At 35.7% G+C, this 18,727-nt stretch overlaps 2 protein-coding genes across 3 annotated transcripts in view; both read left to right on the top strand.

Annotated features, from left to right (window-relative positions):
• Nucleotides 1-7,864, top strand: part of myo15b (myosin XVB) — a 45,852-nt gene extending 37,988 nt beyond the window's left edge. The window contains exons 51-65 of the mRNA XM_073867076.1: nt 1,692-2,004; nt 2,097-2,145; nt 2,242-2,314; nt 3,130-3,206; nt 3,331-3,407; nt 3,650-3,780; nt 3,940-4,034; nt 5,052-5,129; nt 5,217-5,313; nt 5,395-5,543; nt 5,665-5,789; nt 6,186-6,319; nt 6,440-6,573; nt 6,724-6,861; nt 6,983-7,864. Coding sequence (XP_073723177.1) covers nt 1,692-2,004; nt 2,097-2,145; nt 2,242-2,314; nt 3,130-3,206; nt 3,331-3,407; nt 3,650-3,780; nt 3,940-4,034; nt 5,052-5,129; nt 5,217-5,313; nt 5,395-5,543; nt 5,665-5,789; nt 6,186-6,319; nt 6,440-6,573; nt 6,724-6,861; nt 6,983-7,078 — 1,766 coding nt within the window. The 3' untranslated portion in view covers nt 7,079-7,864. The remainder of the gene's footprint in view (nt 1-1,691; nt 2,005-2,096; nt 2,146-2,241; nt 2,315-3,129; nt 3,207-3,330; nt 3,408-3,649; nt 3,781-3,939; nt 4,035-5,051; nt 5,130-5,216; nt 5,314-5,394; nt 5,544-5,664; nt 5,790-6,185; nt 6,320-6,439; nt 6,574-6,723; nt 6,862-6,982) is intronic.
• Nucleotides 7,865-8,274: 410 nt separating this feature from the next.
• The window catches only part of tmem94 (transmembrane protein 94), a 36,470-nt gene continuing 26,017 nt past the window's right edge, over nt 8,275-18,727 (top strand). For both annotated transcript variants that reach the window (XM_055176180.2, XM_055176179.2), the window contains exons 1-3: nt 8,275-8,434; nt 11,113-11,368; nt 18,206-18,322. In XM_055176180.2, the coding sequence (XP_055032155.2) occupies nt 11,345-11,368; nt 18,206-18,322 (141 nt within the window). In that variant the 5' untranslated portion in view covers nt 8,275-8,434; nt 11,113-11,344. The remainder of the gene's footprint in view (nt 8,435-11,112; nt 11,369-18,205; nt 18,323-18,727) is intronic.

Below are 18,727 nucleotides of genomic sequence, written 5' to 3'. Positions count from 1 at the left end.
AGGTAATTTCTGTGCAAGAGGTACCATTTAAAAAATAATAATAATAATAAAATATATTCCACCTGGTAGTTCAACCACAAGCATATTTTTTAGGATCATCTGAACAAAGAGTAGTGTTTTGATAGTGCTGCCTACAAGTTTTTTGACTGGCTAATGCTCCCCATGGTCAGTAAATCACAAATAAATACTTTAGCTGGCAAACAATTTTAGTGATTTTTGTTGTTTAATAAAAAAAAGGTATGCATAGTATTAGGGATGCACGATATATCGGCCGACATATCATTATCGGCCGATAACTGCTTATTTTTAATATTATCGGTTATCGGTCTGATAGCAAAATTAGGCCGATAAATGAAAGCCGATAAATGATGGATTATTTTGGTTTGTTGAACCACTTCACTTGCTCATTGCTGGCCATGTGGAGTTTTGATTGGTGCTTTCTTTGACATAGCACGAAGATGACACATGTTGCGGGCTTAAAAAGAGTATGCTAGTCTAGCGCAAAGACCAGATGTTCGCAGTCTGGGAGTTTTTCATTGTGAAAATAAAATAAATATTTATCGGCCTATATAAATTGGTTATCGGCCCCCAAATATATAAAGTGTTATCGGTTATCGGTATCGGCCAAAATTTACATATCAGTGCATCCCTACATAGTATTATTAAAGGGACACTCCACTTTTTTTTGAAAATATGCTCATTTTCCAGGTCCCCTAGAGTTAAACATTTGATTCTTATCGTTTCGGAATCCATTCAGCCGATCTCCGTGTCTGGCGCTACCATTTTTGGCTTAGCTTAGCATAATTCATTGAATCTGATTAGACCATTAGCATCACGCTAAAAATAACCAAAGAGTTTTAATATTGTTCCTATTTAAAACTTGACTCTTCTGTAGTTACATCGTGTACTAAGACCGACGGAAAATTAAACGTTGCGATTTTCTAGGCCGATATGGCTAGGAACTATACTCTCATTCTGCCGTAACAATCAAGGACTTTGCTGCTGTAACATGGCTGCAGCAGGCGCAATGATATTACGCAGCGCATGAAAATAGTCTCCTGCTCTTGAAATTAACCAAGGGGATTATTTTCGGGCTGTGCAAAGTTTTTGATTTTTACCCCAGATTGAGAGTCTCTAGCCATATTGGCCTAGAAAATTGCAACTTTTAATTTTATGTCGGTCTTAGTACACGATGTAACTACAGAAAAGTCAAGTTTTAAATAGGAAAAATATGGAAAGTCTTTGGTCATTTGAGCGCGATGCTAATGGTCTAATCCAGTGGTTCTCAAACTTTTTCAGCGTGCGGCCCCCCTTGTATATGGTGCATTCCTTCGTGGCCCCCCACATTTTTTTTTTATAACAAATTTGTTCTAAAACGTAACATTTTAATAAGACAAAACATATTAAAGTATACAAAGTAGTGCTGTTTGTTAGTAGCCTTATTTTTTTTTAGGTTTAATTACACAGAATTAATGATAAATTAATGTATTTTATGAAAAAGTTGTAACGCCAGACCGAGAGATCAGCTAAATGGATTCCAAAACAGCAAAAATCAAATGTTTAACTCTAGGGGAGCTGGAAAATGAGCATATTTAAAAAAAGTGGAGTGTCCCTTTGAAACGCGTATAATATTTAGTGTTACTAATATTAACAGTAAGTAGTAAATCATTACTGGTTTGGCGTCTCTGCAGGATGGATGTTTGGTTCCACTGGGGGCCGGTCAGGACTTTTCCCAGTAGATGTCACTCAACCCTGTGCACCACCAGACTACCATAGCAGCAACATGGAGCGGCAGCTACACAGGAGAAGGAGTATGAGACTCTCCAGCTCCTCCACCAACATCCCTGCCAGTGGCTCCTCCACCCACATCCCTGCCGGGCGTACAAAATCAGGCGGCAGTGATCGTAGTCAAGAGAGGAGATCTATTCGGAGATCTGAAGCGGAGCGCCAGCAGTATGTCATGACTGAATTTGCCAGGAAGTTTTTTGCAGATGCTGTCACCAGGTGAGGAATTTGGAAGAAACTTGGGAATAGAAACTTCCAGATGCAGTGATCTATAGCATAACTGAAAATCTTTATCTCTCACTTGTTTACAGTCCTTCTAATGGTGGGAAAAGTCTGAATGAAATGGTTGAACACACTCAAGTATGTATGAAGCCATCAGTCTCTCCATCACAGCTTGATGTGTGTGTGTTGACATTTTATGGCTTCGTTTCATTTTCTGTGTTTGTTTTTTGTTAGAATCCCATTAAGGAATCCCTTATCCATTTCTCAGACAATGAGCTTAACCGTCTGGGTGCTCAGTGTTTCATGGGTAAGTGCACAAATGTACTCACACATGCAAACACACAACCAGAGACATATCTATAAAAATACACATAGATACAGATCTATGCAAGTTACTCTATAAGTGCAATGCAACATAAACCCTGACTGGAACATCAAGATGGCTTATTTTTTATTTTAATATTATAACAGCTAACCGTACATCAGTGGCGGCTCGTGACTGCTCATCCGAGGGGCACAAATTCAAAATATGTGTTCGGAGTGTCGTGTGTTGCTTGCGTTTTCAAAATATGTGTTGCGTCATGTAAACCATGTGCATCACGTGTTTTGTCAAAATAAGTGCCCTCACGTTCACAAAATACACGCAAGACACTCCCTTAACACTAAACTCTGATTACGCATGAGATGATGCGCGTATCTGGCAAACGTGAGCGTCTCTTTTATCATAAACCTATTATACGTGTCTGCAGCAGGCACTTATTTTGACATAACACGTGATGCACACAGGATCTCTCGATGCGCAGAACACATATTTTGAAAAAAGGAACCACACACATGACGGGCTACATACTGTACATGTTGTGACGAACTTCGCATCGAGCGCCCTCGAAAAAAAAGAAGTCACCGGCCGCCACTGCCGTACATTATCCTACAGTGATACCTGACAATTAAAACAATAAACAAACATAAAATATTGAAAATATATGAAATTATAGCATTATGACACACTGCAACCATTATATAAAAATATTTGTCAAAAAGCCAGGATTGGCCAATCAGAATCAAGCAGTTTAGATAGCAATAATTGACACTTAATGGATTCATTTTATGATCTCGCTTTAGTTTTGATGCAGTTCATGTCGGATCAGCCTAGGAAGAAAAATCAGTCAGAAGACGACTGTGTTAACTTTATCCTACAGGTAAGTTTTACCGCCAGACTTACTGCATGTCAGATGATTGATGCTTTGGGTTTACATCTGTGCTATAAGCTTGCATATAGTATCATACTATGCATCTGTCACATAATAACTTGTTTTGCTTTAGCTGGGGAAAGAAAAGGAGTTTCTCAGAGATGAGATCTACTGCCAGGTCATCAAGCAGACCACCAAAAACTCAGTCAAGTGAGTTAACCTGCAGTTTATTTTTTTAATGCACGCAAGTATGTGCTCTTATGAAACGGTTTGTATGTTTGCATCAGGTGTGCAAAGCACTCTTATGATTACTATATTTATTTTTAAATTAATAGAGCATTATATAAGCAGCACAAGGGTCATGGTTTGATACAAATATAGACTGTATGCACTGTAAATCACATTGGATAAAAGTATCTGCCAAATACATAAATGTAAAGGGTGCTCTATAGGGAGAGCTGTACACGTGGTTGGCGTTTGCTGAATATGGTGACTGGATTCTTCCCCTGTTCCAATACACTTCTGCCATATTTAACCCAGCACCTGGAGACCATCAGACAGGATGCTAACCACCCCTTTCAGGGTACAGTATTCCCATTTACTGTGTAAATCTCTTTAAAAATGTGTTTCATTATTTAGTATGTATTTAAAGATTTGCTCTTGAATTTGAACATATTTGTACGGTATATGCAAAAATATTTGTGTATTTAAGTTTTTAAAGGAAACCTTTATGTGTGTTTAGAGCTGGCAAATGTGTGTGAAAAGAATCTCAGGAGATCTCTCAATTTTGGGGGACGTAGACACATTCCCTCCCATTCAGAGATGGAGGCTCTCTTAGTGAGTGAAAACAGATTATATTATAATAATATGGGGTGATTCTCACGAAATCCAGACTTAGAAGGTGTCCAGCATCAGAATTTTTAAAAAGCCCTTGAAGCCAATTTTTGCATATATAAGATTAAGGTCTGAACTTACTATAACCATTATTTATAGAGGATTTAAAAAATATTTCCTATAGAATATTTACATTTTTTAGATTATCATTATAAAAAATTATCATTACCGCAACATGATTTTACATTAAATATATGCATTTACAAACTCATGTTTCGGTAATGAGAATTAAAAAGTTGTATAGCTACTATGACAAACAAAATTTTAACTTTTATCTGGAGAGAAAAAATAAGAACTGCTTACCTGGTAGCCATCTTGAGTGTCACAGTCAATTATGTCCCTTCCAACTATTTTTTTTTTGAAAATGTTAGTTCCTTGAGGGCTTAAAAAATGATTGAAAATTGTTGCGGAGGATGAGATTTTTTTTTTGACACATTTATATTCCTTATTATTGTCTATACATTTACCAATGATCACCAAATACCACATGTTCCTTTACTGTAAATGTTTTTAGTATAACATGCACTGAAGCTTTTTATTTTTTAGATGTTTTAATTATAAATATTTCCATGTCAAATGGAAAATTTTCCTCTCAAATGTGGAAAAAACAACAAAATTTGTTTGTATGATGTCATTTGAAATCATGTGCAAAATATTACATGATGAGATGTTTGTAACTGTATGCTGTATATTTAATGACACCTTAAAAGTCTAATTTCACGAGAATCACCCATATATGTAATTGTCAAAAAAGTTTTATTTCCATTGAATTATTTTTGTTAGTTCACATCAAACATTACACTTTTAAGGCAGTAGATCAGAGTTTTAATTTGGTGTTTTGTCAGATTATTATTAAAAACTGTTTTATTGTCAGAACATTTTTCAATAACATTTGCACTTTTAGGGGCATTTTGCCCTGAGCCCCTGTAAATAATAATACATTATCTAAATCTCGTGCAGGCTGGCAGGACAACACGTCGGCTACCCATCATGTTGCCTGGTGGAACTGAGTTTACCTGCAAGATTCGCAGCTTTAGTGTACGTGCACTCCACAAAATCCAGTAAATCTGATAATAATGCTTTGCTTTGTTGTGTAAACAATATTTTGTGCGTTTGTTTCCATAGGTCACATATGAGGTGGTAACAGACATTTGTACAGAGATGGGCATCGGGAATCCAGCAGAAGTGAAGGAATTTTCCATCTATGTTACTAAAAATGGTGGTAAGATGCCCTCTGTTGTTTTTATGCGTGCATTAACACAGTCCAGTGTTGTTGTGATCCTCTTACATGATTCATCTACAGGTGATGTGCGACGCCCAGTTCACCCGGATGAGTACCTGTTTGACTTTCTGTTGGATGACGGCTCGATCTCCTTCTCCTTACATCGAATTACTTGGAAACACCCGCTTCACTTTGACAATGATCTTTATGTGGAGTTTCACTACCAGCTGGTACAGAATTAAGTAGTAGCCTAGCTTTAATATTCAATGAATAATAGCTTAAATTGCAGGCTATTTTATTTACATTTTTTATTATATAATAGATGCTGAGTTGTATGTGTATGTCTTTCAGCTTCTGGATGGTTATCGGCAAGGGAAGATTTTGCTGCCTGCCAACAGCACCACAATTTACCAGCAGATGGCGGAGCTGACCGCTTTTCAACACCTCGCTCTTGGATTGACTCAGCCACCCTCAAGGTAAATATTATTATACCCAAAACAGAACTGGATTGGGTACTATAGGACCATTCTGTGTCATAAATAGTTTATTTATTTTGTTTATATTTAATCATTATATTAAACGCGGGTGCATGATTTTTGAAAAACCAAGTTCCAAAACACACTTGTAGCCAATCAGCAGTAAGGGGCGTGTCTACTAACCGACACGTTGCCTGGGTTGCATATGTGTGGGGCGGGTCTATCAAAAGAAGGTCCAGATTCTATTGGAGTAGGGGCGTTTGTTTAGGTGATTTAAAATATCAAAATTGGCTTTCAGAGATAATGCACCCCACCTTTAATCAAATACGCTCTAAAAACCATGCGTGGGACCCTTTTGGACACTTATGTTTATTGGTTATCATTGTTTATCATCAGTGCTGAGATTAAACAGTACCTTCCCCGGTCGGATCGGGTCAGCGCCAGTGATGAGAGGCTTCTTGCTAGTATACGGGCACAGTTTTCTGCCGTTGGCCCCCTTAACCATCGTGATGCCAAAACTCGCTTCCTGAGTGCGTAAACGAATCTGTCTATATGTCTTGTACTGTTGATTATTTAAATATACATACATATTTACTGATTTACATCCTTCTTTTAACCCATTTTACTCACCTTTTATCTTTTCATTGCAGAAAGTTTTACTTCGCTGCCACTCTTTGGATTTAATACATTTACCGCTCAGAAAGTAAATCATAACAGTTGTCCTTCTCCCTGCTTGGTCGCAGTCAACCATGAAGCTATCTTGGTCCTTGACCCGAAAACACAGGTACAGCACCTCTGCTTACTTTTATTGATTTATACTGCAAGATTTAATTTATCGGTAATAAAGCATTATTTATTATATCACATGATGTGTTTAATCATAACGTGTTGTTGTTGTTAACTATCAACACCAACCTTTCACAAACCATTACAGAATACATGCTTGACGTTGCTTCTGGAGTTTGTGCAGTCCTTGCGCTCAATTAGCCCCAAGAAAGACAAGATGCCTTCAGTTGAGGTCAACTTTTTCAACCAAACTCAGCCCAAGACAACCACCATCCACCTGAAGCAGGTATGCAGGAAAATGTATTTTTAATTGTCAATTTAATTATTTATTTTTTTAATCAATTGTTTTTCTCAAAGAGCACTGTCAATTTTGTCCTTGACTAAATGCATTATTTAATTTTTAGCAGGCGAAGGAGTTTTGTCACATGATTGCTGTGATTATGGAAGAAGTGATGAAAGCCTCTCATAGCGGCATGTCTAGTCGGGCTGGAACTCCACATTAAAAAAACAATAAATGCAAACTTCTTACACTCTTAAAATGGCTCGGTTATTTTTAACCAATGCTGAGTAAATATCGGACAGAACACACGCTTAAAATTCACCCAATGCTTAATTTTTAACCCAGCATGCATTCAGTCCAATATGTACCCAGCATGGGTTAAAATAGCGTAACCATTTTTAGACTGTACATTATTTAATAATTTAAAAAATGCATCAAAATGTCTCATGCCATACATTACAAATATTAAATGCTTACCAAATGTTTAATTGGTTAAAGCTATTATTTCATTTAAATATTTTAAACTATTCGAATAAGCCCTGCTGAAAAACAAGCCATTGCAGAAATTCTAAGTGAGTTAATGGGTATAATGGGAATTGTATTGGTTGTAATGGTGGTCTCTGTGGGTTTCTTTCTACTGGTAATGTGTTGGTTGGATGCTATCTGGCACAGATGGGAACCAATACAAACCATTAAATCCTACTGGAACAGAGCCATTAATGGTTTTGTAATGGTTGTGGTACACAGTTGATGGTTTATAATGCTGTTTGTAATGGAAACTACTGTATTCATGTTATTTTTCTGCAGGGAGCGTTCGATTGAGTTGAATTTATGCCACCTGATGAAAATGGATTTATGATCATATCATATGTATAAAGCTATTATATGTTTTGTATTGTGTGTTTATATTCATGTTTAATTATTTGCCTCTAAATCAAAGACAATTGTTATAAAGTATGAATGTCAAACTATTTAAACTATTACAGTATAAAATGTGTTATAAAGTGAACTTTGTCATTGCGTTTTAATAAAAATAAAGAATAAGTAAAACAAAAACACTATCATTTTAATAACTAAAGATGTCTCTATATGTATTTGCAAAAGCAATATTGATGAAACTGCAATACTACTTATAAACCACATGAAATTAAAATGTGTGTTCGACTTTATGCGGCGCTGCGCAGAGTAATCGGCGTATGGTATCAAAAACCGCGAGAGCTATGCTTTAGAAACGCTCTCGCGAGACTTTGATGTCATAGGCCGAATAGTCTGCGCAGCACTGCATGAAGTTGAACGGCCAAACGCCTCAGTAGAAACCCCGCCTTCTGATTGCCCGCCCCAAACATTCGACCAACCACATAGGACGAATAAAATAATCTCCTCCCCTTTTAAAACACAAACCAATGAGATGCCCCTAAATCTTTCCGCACAAAAACACCACGCCTTTCGAGTTACTAACATGGCCGTCACCAGGGAGCGAGTTCAAGGATTTTGAGACGAATTATTATTCAGATATTATAAAAGACTCTTGATGATTGACGCTGATGTTCTTGTGTCGTTGATGTTGCAGATTTATAACGTAAGTTTTCGTTGATTTTCACGTTGAATAACTTCGTTTGACATCTTCAAAAGGGCAGTATTTAGACATAGGCCACCTCTGCTGAGCTCAACCAGATGTTTTGACTCGTATAATTAGTGTTATTATGTTTTTACGAAGTATTTTTTTACTGTAACCGCTTATTTTTGTACTGTAAGTGTGATACGCATAGATTTTTCCAGTTTATATGTCTTTACATGGTCAAGACGTTAAATGGTGGCTGATTCACTGTTTATGTAAAATATAATGCTGGAAAAGATCTTGAATACATTTATTAAACATGAAATAGCCTACAGTATGTGAATGTAGGCTGTTAGTGTCTTCAATGACTCCTGTGTCTAGTTAAACATCGCTGTAATGATAAATAAGTATATTATAAATACATTTAGGAATACGTAAGTAAATGAATGTAGGAATAAATAAATACATGTGTGCAGAATGTGCATAAATTAATTAAATATGTAAAAAGATGTGTAAATAAATAAATACTGTAATAAATAAAAGCAGAGGTAAATAGAAAAATTTCATACACAATGTGTACAGAAATAGTACAAATAATACATTCAAGTCAATAATTTAATTATGCCCTTTTCATGACCTCTTTTCAAGAATGTGTGTATTTATTTATTTTGCCTGTCATTTAATAATTTCCGCATTTACTTCTTTTATATACTAGTTTTAGGGCTGTACAACACAACTAATCGCAACTAATCGTTTGCAGAATAAAGTATTTGTTAAAGGTGTCATAGAATAATAAACTCTATTTACCTAAGCATAGATGAATAATAAGAGCGCTGAACATGCTAATGAAATATTGCGAGCCTCAAACGTGTTGTTTCCTCATTTTTATGTAAACCTTGTGCACGCAAAGACTGCAACTCCAACTGTGATGTCACAGTCTAGATGTACGCCCCCAACATTAAATTACACATTAAATTAAGTACAAAGTTGTTAAAATGCTAAAAACAAATTTGTGACTGCTGAAATAGTGCTACATGCTAATTAATGCTATATGCTAGCGTTTAAGCTGAAGTTTTAATACTTACTTTACAGTTAAATTTATTGCAGCAATTATTCATGACCTTCCAAATAGGGCAAAAATAGGCAATTTTATTCAAAGGACAAATTCTAGGGTTGTAAATGGACATGTAAATATCAAAGAACAATGTAACACATTATTGCACTTTAATACATTAATGCATTCTTTGGGACCTTTAACATCATATATGTCTGAGAACTGTGTAATTTTGTATATATAAATGCACATACATAGGAAAAATATGTGTATATATTAAGTATTCATAGTTTATATAATATAAATTATATATAAATATACAAATTTTTATACACATTTAAATATTTCTTAAATATATAATTGCATCTGTGTGTATTTATTTATATATACATAATTATTATACACACACATATATATGATGTTAACAAAAACTTTATTTTGCAAATGATTAGTTGCGATTAGTTATGCAGCCCTAGTTTTAGTCCTCTATAGTTTGTAGATCCCTGTTATATTTGTAATCTTTCTAATGACATTGACACGTTGTCAAATATAATCCCCTTTTTAAATCCAATGGATGTTCTTTCTTAAATTAATATTATGTAAACCTCAATCATACCTTCTGTGAACAATTTTTGGCATAGATGGAAAAACAGCTTTGTGGATCAATTTATTTTGTCTGCACATGGAGACTTTGGCTTATGAGTTGTGTTCATTAGGTTTTGGTTGTCTCTTTGAAGAATACACTGAACACACTGAGTGATTTGTTTGTCAAATATTTCTCTTAGAAATCCAAATATTAAACACTTAAAAGGCCGACTTGTTTTGGTTGGCCAAACACTGTTTAGTTTAGATTGTCTGCACTGATTCAACTCTCGTTAAAATTAAGATCGTCATCATTACTCCTGCCACGTTTATACCAACCAAGCATTTGGTAAGCTCCCCAAATTTACATGTACAGGAAAATTACTGTTAGTGGTTACTTGAGGAAAAGTTCACCTAAAAATAAGAATCTCAGATGTATTTTGGCTTCTATTTTTTAGTTGAACACTAATACATTTCAATAAAAATAAAAAAATAATAATTATTTTATGAGATCCAGAATGTTGCATCGCCAAAAATCACAGCCATCCATCATTAAAGCAATCAAAATGACTCCAGCACATTAATAATTTTTTTTCTTTTGAAGCGTATTGATGAATGTATATGAGAAAGATTTATATTTTGATTTTATTTAGCAAAACTGAAAGCATTCAGCTTAAAAATAGTGCCATGTTGATCATGCATAATGTGTACATGTAAACATGTTTTTTGGATCTGTTTCTTGTGTTAACCAGCAGAGTTGTTTTAGTTTAAATTTTAGTTTATTTTTCATATTGTGCTTTTTAATATTTTTAGTTAATTTTAGGTACATTTTTAATAACTCTGCTATGAGCTTTTGTAATTTTTATGACATTTTATAATATTGCTAATTTAGGTTAAATGTAATTTTTATTTTAGTTTTGATTTTGTTTCCGTTAATAATTTTAGTGCCTTAACTTAAACCTATTTCAGTTTTTTGCTACAGCAACATTTCTAATCACCTTTTAGTTTTTATACTAAATTTTAGGCCTATATCTTCTTAATAACTGGTTTCTCCTCCAATCAGATCTCATTGAATGTAAGAAGAGAGAAGCCACATCCTCTTACTGGCGGCAGCATCCTGGGCATCGTCTATAGCAGTGAACGCCTCCCCCAAGACTGGCAGCGCCTACAGGTGCAGCAATTTTGGGGGCCACAGTTGCCTTTCTCTGCCAGCAGGGTCGGTATTGGGACGAGCATCAAAAGTGACTACCGGCCCTGGGCATCTCGACAGAGTATGGTGAGAGACAGTGGTTGCCATGGAGCTACAGGATAAGAAACAGGTGAGTTATAGTTATTATGATTTTTTCCTCTTATAGATAAGAGTGTGTTTGCAATAATAAAGTGCTTGACTGATTTTTATTTTTATTAAGCTGTTGCATGTTGTTCGTGAATAAACTGAAAAATAATTTGTCCTGACTTCATATATAAATGTTATAACTTAATGATCACAGTTTCTAAACAACATTCAAGTTTAAGGCACCACAGACAATATATCAAGACATGGCCTGTGCTCTTGTTTTTGCTAAAAAGAGTTTGAAATGTATCTCATCGATTGACCCTGGACTTAAATAGAAGCACAGTATGTTGTGAATGTGAACACACCATATGGTCTGCTGTACTCTGTACAGGATGTGGCAAAAACAGGTGGAATTGAAGCTTTATAAAACAAGTTATTTTGTTGTCAATTTCAGGAACTTAAATATAATTTATTGTTTGTTACTTAATAGATTTGCATTGGATTTTCATTCTTCCGGTCATGTTCAGTGTCATCATGTTCTGTGTTCTCTGAAATGTGCTGTAATAAGTAAGGGATAATAACAACGGCTGGCTGTACATGACAGAATAAATTGCAACTGGCCAATCGGAATCAAGCATTTAGGGTGCTGTGTAATAATTACCAGTTCAGCGTGAATCACAGAAGACACATTCATATTCAGGAACATTTTAAAAGTTGAGTAACCACATCACCTTTTACACTTTAACTTTGGACATGAAAAGGCTCATATGTTGTTATCTGCTGTAGTTCATTATGTGCTTGCAAAGTGGGGAGGTTGGGCAAAACTGCACTGACTACTAAAGCAGAGGGGTTATTTACTAACCATGGTAGGGTTACCTAACCCTAAATACGTACTGTATACGTACTGTATCAGTGGTTGTGTTATTTATTTTCAGCACTTTTCAGCACTTATTTTTCACTCTTCGTTAATTTCGTTAATTTTTCACCCTTCGTTAATTTTTCACTTTTTTCGTTGCTTATATTTCACTCTTTTCAGCGCTAATTTTTCACTCTTCAGCGCTAATTTTTCACTTTTTTCAACGTTAATTTTTCACATTCTGTTAATTTTTCACTCTTTTCAGCGCTAATATTTCACTCTTCAGTGCAAATTTTTCACTCTTTTCTTTGCTTATTTTTCACATTCTGTTAATATTTCACTCTTTTTAGCGCTAATATTTCACTCTTTTCAGCGCTAATATTTTACTCTTTTCAGCGCTTATATTTCACTATTTTCAGTGATAAATTTTCACTCTTCAGTGCTAATTTTTCACTCTTTTCATTGTTAATTTTTCACTCTTTTTTGCAAATTTTTCCACTGTTTTCAGTGCTAATATTTCACTCTTCAGCGCAAATTTTTCACTTTTTTCACTGTTAATATTTAACTTTTTCACTGTTAATATTTCACTCTTTTCAGCGCTAATTTCACTCTTTTCAGCGCTAATATTTCACTCTCTTCAGCCCTAATATTTCACTCTTTTCAGTGATAATTTTTCACTCTTTTCTTTGTTAATTTTTCACTCTTTTTTGCAAATTTTTCCACTGTTTTCAGTGCTAATATTTCACTCTTTTCAGCGTTAATATTTCACTCTTTTCAGCGCTAATATTTCACTCTTTTCAGCGCTAATATTTCACTGTTTTCAGTGCAAATTTTTCACTCTTCAGCGCTAATTTTTCACTTTTTTCACAGTTAATATTTCACTTTTTCAGCGCAAATTTTTCACTCTTCAGCGCTAATTTTTCACTTTTTTCACAGTTAATATTTCACTTTTTTCAGTGCAAATTTTTCACTCTTCAGCGCTAATTTTTCACTTTTTTCACAGTTAATATTTCACTGTTTTCAGTGCAAATTTTTCACTCTTCAGCGCTAATTTTTCACTTTTTTCACAGTTAATATTTCACTTTTTCAGCGCTAATTTTTCACTCTTTTTAGCGCAAATTTTTCTTTCTTCAAATTTTTCATCCTTTGCAAATTTTTCACTATTTTCAGTGCTAACATTTCACTTTTTCAGTGCTAACATTTCAATTTTTTCAGCAGTAATTTTTCACTCTTCAGCGGATATTTTTCACTCTTTCCTTTGTTAATTTTTCACTCTTTTCTTTGCTTATTTTTCACTATTTTCAGTGCTAACATTTAAATTTTTTCAGCACAAATTTTTCACTCTTCAGCGCAAATTTTTCACCATTCAGGGCAAATTTTTTACTCTTCAGCGCAAATTTTTCACTCTTTCCTTAAATTTTTTACTCTTGTCTTTGGTAATTTTTCACTTTTTATACAGTTAATATTTCACTGTTTTCAGTGCAAATTTTTCACTCTTCAGCGCTAATTTTTCACTTTTTTCACAGTTAATATTTCACTGTTTTCAGCGCTAATATTTCACTCCTCAGCCCTAATTTTTGACTCTTTTCAGTGTAACATTTCACTTTTTTCAGTTTTAACTTTTCACTCATTTTATCGAAAAATTTTCTCACTTTTCAGCGCTAATATTTCACTCTTTTCAGCGCTAATATTTCACTGTTTTCAGTGCAAATTTTTCACTCTTCAGCGCTAACATTTCAATTTTTTCAGCAGTAATTTTTCACTCTTCAGCGGATATTTTTCACTCTTTCCTTTGTTAATTTTTCACTCTTTTCTTTGCTTATTTTTCACTATTTTCAGTGCTAACATTTAAATTTTTTCAGCACAAATTTTTCACTCTTCAGCGCAAATTTTTCACCATTCAGGGCAAATTTTTTACTCTTCAGCGCAAATTTTTCACTCTTTCCTTAAATTTTTTACTCTTGTCTTTGGTAATTTTTCACTTTTTATACAGTTAATATTTCACTGTTTTCAGTGCAAATTTTTCACTCTTCAGCGCTAATTTTTCACTTTTTTCACAGTTAATATTTCACTGTTTTCAGCGCTAATATTTCACTCCTCAGCCCTAATTTTTGACTCTTTTCAGTGTAACATTTCACTTTTTTCAGTTTTAACTTTTCACTCATTTTATCGAAAAATTTTCTCACTTTTCAGCGCTAATATTTAATCTTTTTCAGCGCTTATTTTGTCACTCTTCAGTCCTAATTTTTCACTCTTTTCAGCCTTATTTTATCACTGTATATATATATATGTATTATTTCTCATGTTAGCTGAAGCATTAGCTAATGTTAATGAATAAGACCATTTGTACTGCTACCCTTTTATTTACATATAAATGTCTGTGATTGCTTTTAAGAGAGTGACATATTAATCCTTTTAGTGAAAATCTCAAATGGTTGTGCTTGTGGCTGTAAATGTTTGCTCGCTTTATCTTTGTGTGAATTTATCTCGTGTCATTGCTCATTTTGGACCGCATCATTAAACTCACTATGAACTTTTGGCAGCTGTGTCGTTGCTTAGATCCTGGTCTTTAGGGTCTTGTATTACTTGTATTGATTTTGCTGAGCATGAAAGCATGTCTGGGACAGTTAGTTCTGTGGCGGCTGCAGGAATAGAGGGCACTGTTTAGATGAGATTGAAGTTTTTATGTGAGGCTTAACTTTATTTGTTTTTTGTGTTTGCTCACCAGGAGGTCACTGCCTTGATATTAAGGTAATTGGGTGGCATTTTGGCTTAGTCAACCAGTCTCTGTTATGTTCAGATCCTTAAAAATCATCTCCAATTAAAGATTTTTAGCCCATTGTATTGTCTATCAGGCAAACAAACAATAAAATTATTCATGTCCATAGCACATCTGCTATTTTGAGCACTTCAATGTCCTATTGATTTTTCTACAAGTGGCCTGTCTCTGGGTTCAATGAGGATGCTCCCTATCCTGCCCCGCCCCACTGCTGCTGGGATTGTAAATTGCTAAGTTGGCTAAAATGGATGAATAGGGTGCCGAGGGCGAACCATCCTTTGGCTTATCTGTCAAGCCTCGGTTTCTCATTGCAAGTTCTCTTTAAAAGCCCCCCATACTAGATTGCTGGGGTTTTTTGTTTTCATTTTACACCCTTTTTCTCTGCCGGTGACACGACGCAGCTGCCTCTGCAGAGATCTCTGGCTAATTAAAACCCAAATTCACAAAATCTCCTTTCATTTCTGTTAAGTCTATTTTAGCTCAATTAGCTCCAGGAGTAGACTTTTCACTGTTAAATGCTGTGTTCATCCTCTCTGCTCAGTTATACACATTTAATGTGCAAAGCTTTTTAGCTGGCAGACTAGGACGTTGGACGTGCCCAGAGATGAGACTCTGAATGCGCAGAGGCACAGACTGTGTGTCCAGACAGCGCGACTGATGCTGAAACAGCAGCATACATTATCCCAAAACAGCCTCGCAACCTCCTGTTCAACCCACACGCGTGTCAGTCTCGCGCGGTGCTGGATCTGTACGCTCTCAGACGGCAACGGAGCAAATCTCCGCAACCATGATGCTTAAAACCGAGACCTTTTTCGTGAAGGATAAAGTGAGTGGATGTTGACTTGAGCTGTTTGTGGTTTTGTTTGATCTGACTTTTCGGATTTGCACTTATTCGCAGTTAATTGGTTACCAGTAACAGGTGCCTTCCTGTTGTTTACAATGTGCACTTTCGTCAGCTGTTCAATGTGTTTTCGAGGTCTTCACCCATACTAAACCAATATGTGTAACTAAGTGCATGTGACCGTACGCTAGCTGATGGTAAATGCTTGTTGTTGATGTGTGAGAGATGCTCTCTCAGATTGAAGCGGTCAGAGTCTGGCTGTGGGAAAGCATTGTGCTTATTTATAGCAGTGGGGGTTCGTCCTTTAGAACGGGACCATGACCGCCTCGCAGATCCACTCCACAAATACTTGTATGATGGCCAAAATGGGTCAGTTTTTCTTTTATGACCATATAAGGCAATAAACTAGAGTTTCTTTCTAACAAAGTAGTTTGAATTACTGCGTCTCCCCGTCTTGGATGTTTTCGCTGAACAAATTTAAAATTTGTTATTAAAAACAAATGAATAAAATTATTAAAGTCAAACTGATTTGCCTAGTTTAACCGGTGCATTGTATTTCCTAAGTAATATGTTACAGTCCCAGCAAGGACCGCCCAGTTCAGACTTTATTAGAGGTGTCACGATTCTCCAAATCCTCGATTTGATTACATTTTCGATTCTAAGGTTACGGTTCAATTAGTTTTTCGATTTTTACTTCTTTTTTTTTTTAAAGAACAGGTTGCTATGCCATTTTTAGACTAGACTTTTATGAAATATAATATCTGACCTTGAACCCAGAGATGCCCTGACATGTTAGTCGTGCTGCCAGTGGAAAAATATGGTACATGCATATACCTGATAAAACGAAACTTCCTGTCAGATGAACATTCCTGTCAGTACTTTGCACCTTAAAACGCTCTTGTATTACTTTCAGACGAGATTGTGAGACTATACCCCAATAAGTCATGTTTAAATGCTGTTTTCATAACTCTTAAGCAACTGAAATAAGTTGTTGTGAAACTTAAATTGCTCTGATTGAGTTCAGCTGAAGGCGGGAGGGCGCATGCTGTTTTTGTTTCCCATTTAAGAGCAGCTCGCGTGGTGTCTCCTGCATCTGCCATGCTATCTTTTGACTGGCTGTAGCTAGCGAAGCTAGAGTAGGTTGACTTGCAGCACTCAACATGTGTTTTTTCCCGTTTGACAAGCTGACCAGACATGACATGGGGGCGTGGCAGCATCACCAATTCCATTTTTTATTTGAAGTTTGAGGTTGTGACTTAATTTTGTTCGATTTCGATTTAAAATCGGAATCGTGACACCCTTATGCTGCGTTCACACCAACCGCGGTAGAGGCGCCAAGAGCGAGTGATTTCAATGTTTTCAATGTTCAATGTTAAGTCAATGTGAAGACGCGTGTCTACCGCGCGGCATTTAGCGCCGCGCGGTAGACACGATTCCGCCTCATTTACGCGTATTGAGCGTTGCCGCAGGAAATGCACAAGTTAAAAATTTTGAACTTTGGCGGAAAAACTTGCCGCGTTAATCAGGAGCTTGCTCTAGTAGTGACGTGATTACAGGAAGCGAGCGGAGTCGCAGAAGCCCCTCCCATGAGGCGAATTTCCGCGTGAATATCTCGGTGATGAGAAATTCACGCGCGAATGAAGAGAGTAAACTCAAAATGTTCAGGGGGCAAACTAGACCCAGTAGACGCAAATTTGACGCCTCAAACACGGCTGGTGTGAACCTGCAGTTAGACTTTATGCAAGCTCAGGGACCCTCAGTATACAAAAGCTTTTTTTTACAATTTTACTTTGTGACCCTGCCTGAAAACCCAGCTAAAGTCATTTTTTGGTGATTTGCCAAATCTGTTTTCTAAATTTTATGAAAAATAACCTTGATGTCATTATATTGACTAAGGTCATGTCACACTTATAATTAGATTATGAGACTTTAGCCTGAATTTCACAGACAGGGTTATATTTTCATTTTCCAACATTACTAATTGTACATTTTCTCAACCTCGCACAAAGCTGGTGTGGGTAAGCTTTTAGGCTAAAGTACTTTCTTCCATCTTGACTTGCACTTTTTGGGACTTCAAATCAAAAGCACCATTTACTACCGTTATAAAGCTTGGAACAGCAAAGACATTTTCTAATAAAACTCTGATTGTGTTCATCTGATAAAAATAATCACATACATCCAGATAGGCTTGATGATGATTAAATCATGGGCTAATTTTAATTTTTGGATAAACTATCCCTTTAATATGATCAATACGATCTAAGCCAGCCATAATGACTTTACCTTTAACTCTTTGTGATTTTTGCACAAGTCCAACTGCAAACTTTTTGTTTACTTCATTCTCAATTGAACTTCCTTTGTTCAAAAGCCAGGTAATAGACTGATTGTTTTGGTTGGGTTTTAGGAGGAGGCGACTCCACTGGGACTGTCCACGACTCAGGCTCTCTGCACTTTACGTGACCAGCTGTCCAACTTACTGGGGCAACACCAGAAATTCAGCCCACGCAGATCCACTATTCGGGTTTGTACTTCAGGACTATCCCTGCATGCCAAATCACCTTACTAGTATCCATTCTAAATGGTATATGAAACAAGAATTGGTATGTCCCAAATCATAGTAGTGTGTTGAAATGAGTGCCCTTAGAGTCCTCGGATGGTCAAGTGCAGATCCATGCTCACTTTAACAGTTTAGAGATGCTATATAAATAAATACATTCAAATCAGTAATGCTTCACCAATACATTAAACAAAGAAAATGTGAATAAAGAAAATCTGAAATGCAAGAAAAAGTTAGGTGTTAGTATCTGTTTTTCCAATTAATTGCATAAATGCACAAAAATGTCTATACTTTCCCATAGCAAAAATATTTTTATGGCATAGTACAAGCAGATGAATTGGGACACAGCATTTAATTGTTGACAAATTA

Source organism: Misgurnus anguillicaudatus, chromosome 4, assembly GCF_027580225.2.
Source record: "Misgurnus anguillicaudatus chromosome 4, ASM2758022v2, whole genome shotgun sequence".
NCBI classification, from domain to species: domain Eukaryota; kingdom Metazoa; phylum Chordata; class Actinopteri; order Cypriniformes; family Cobitidae; genus Misgurnus; species Misgurnus anguillicaudatus.
This window is presented reverse-complemented; position numbering and strand designations above follow the sequence as displayed.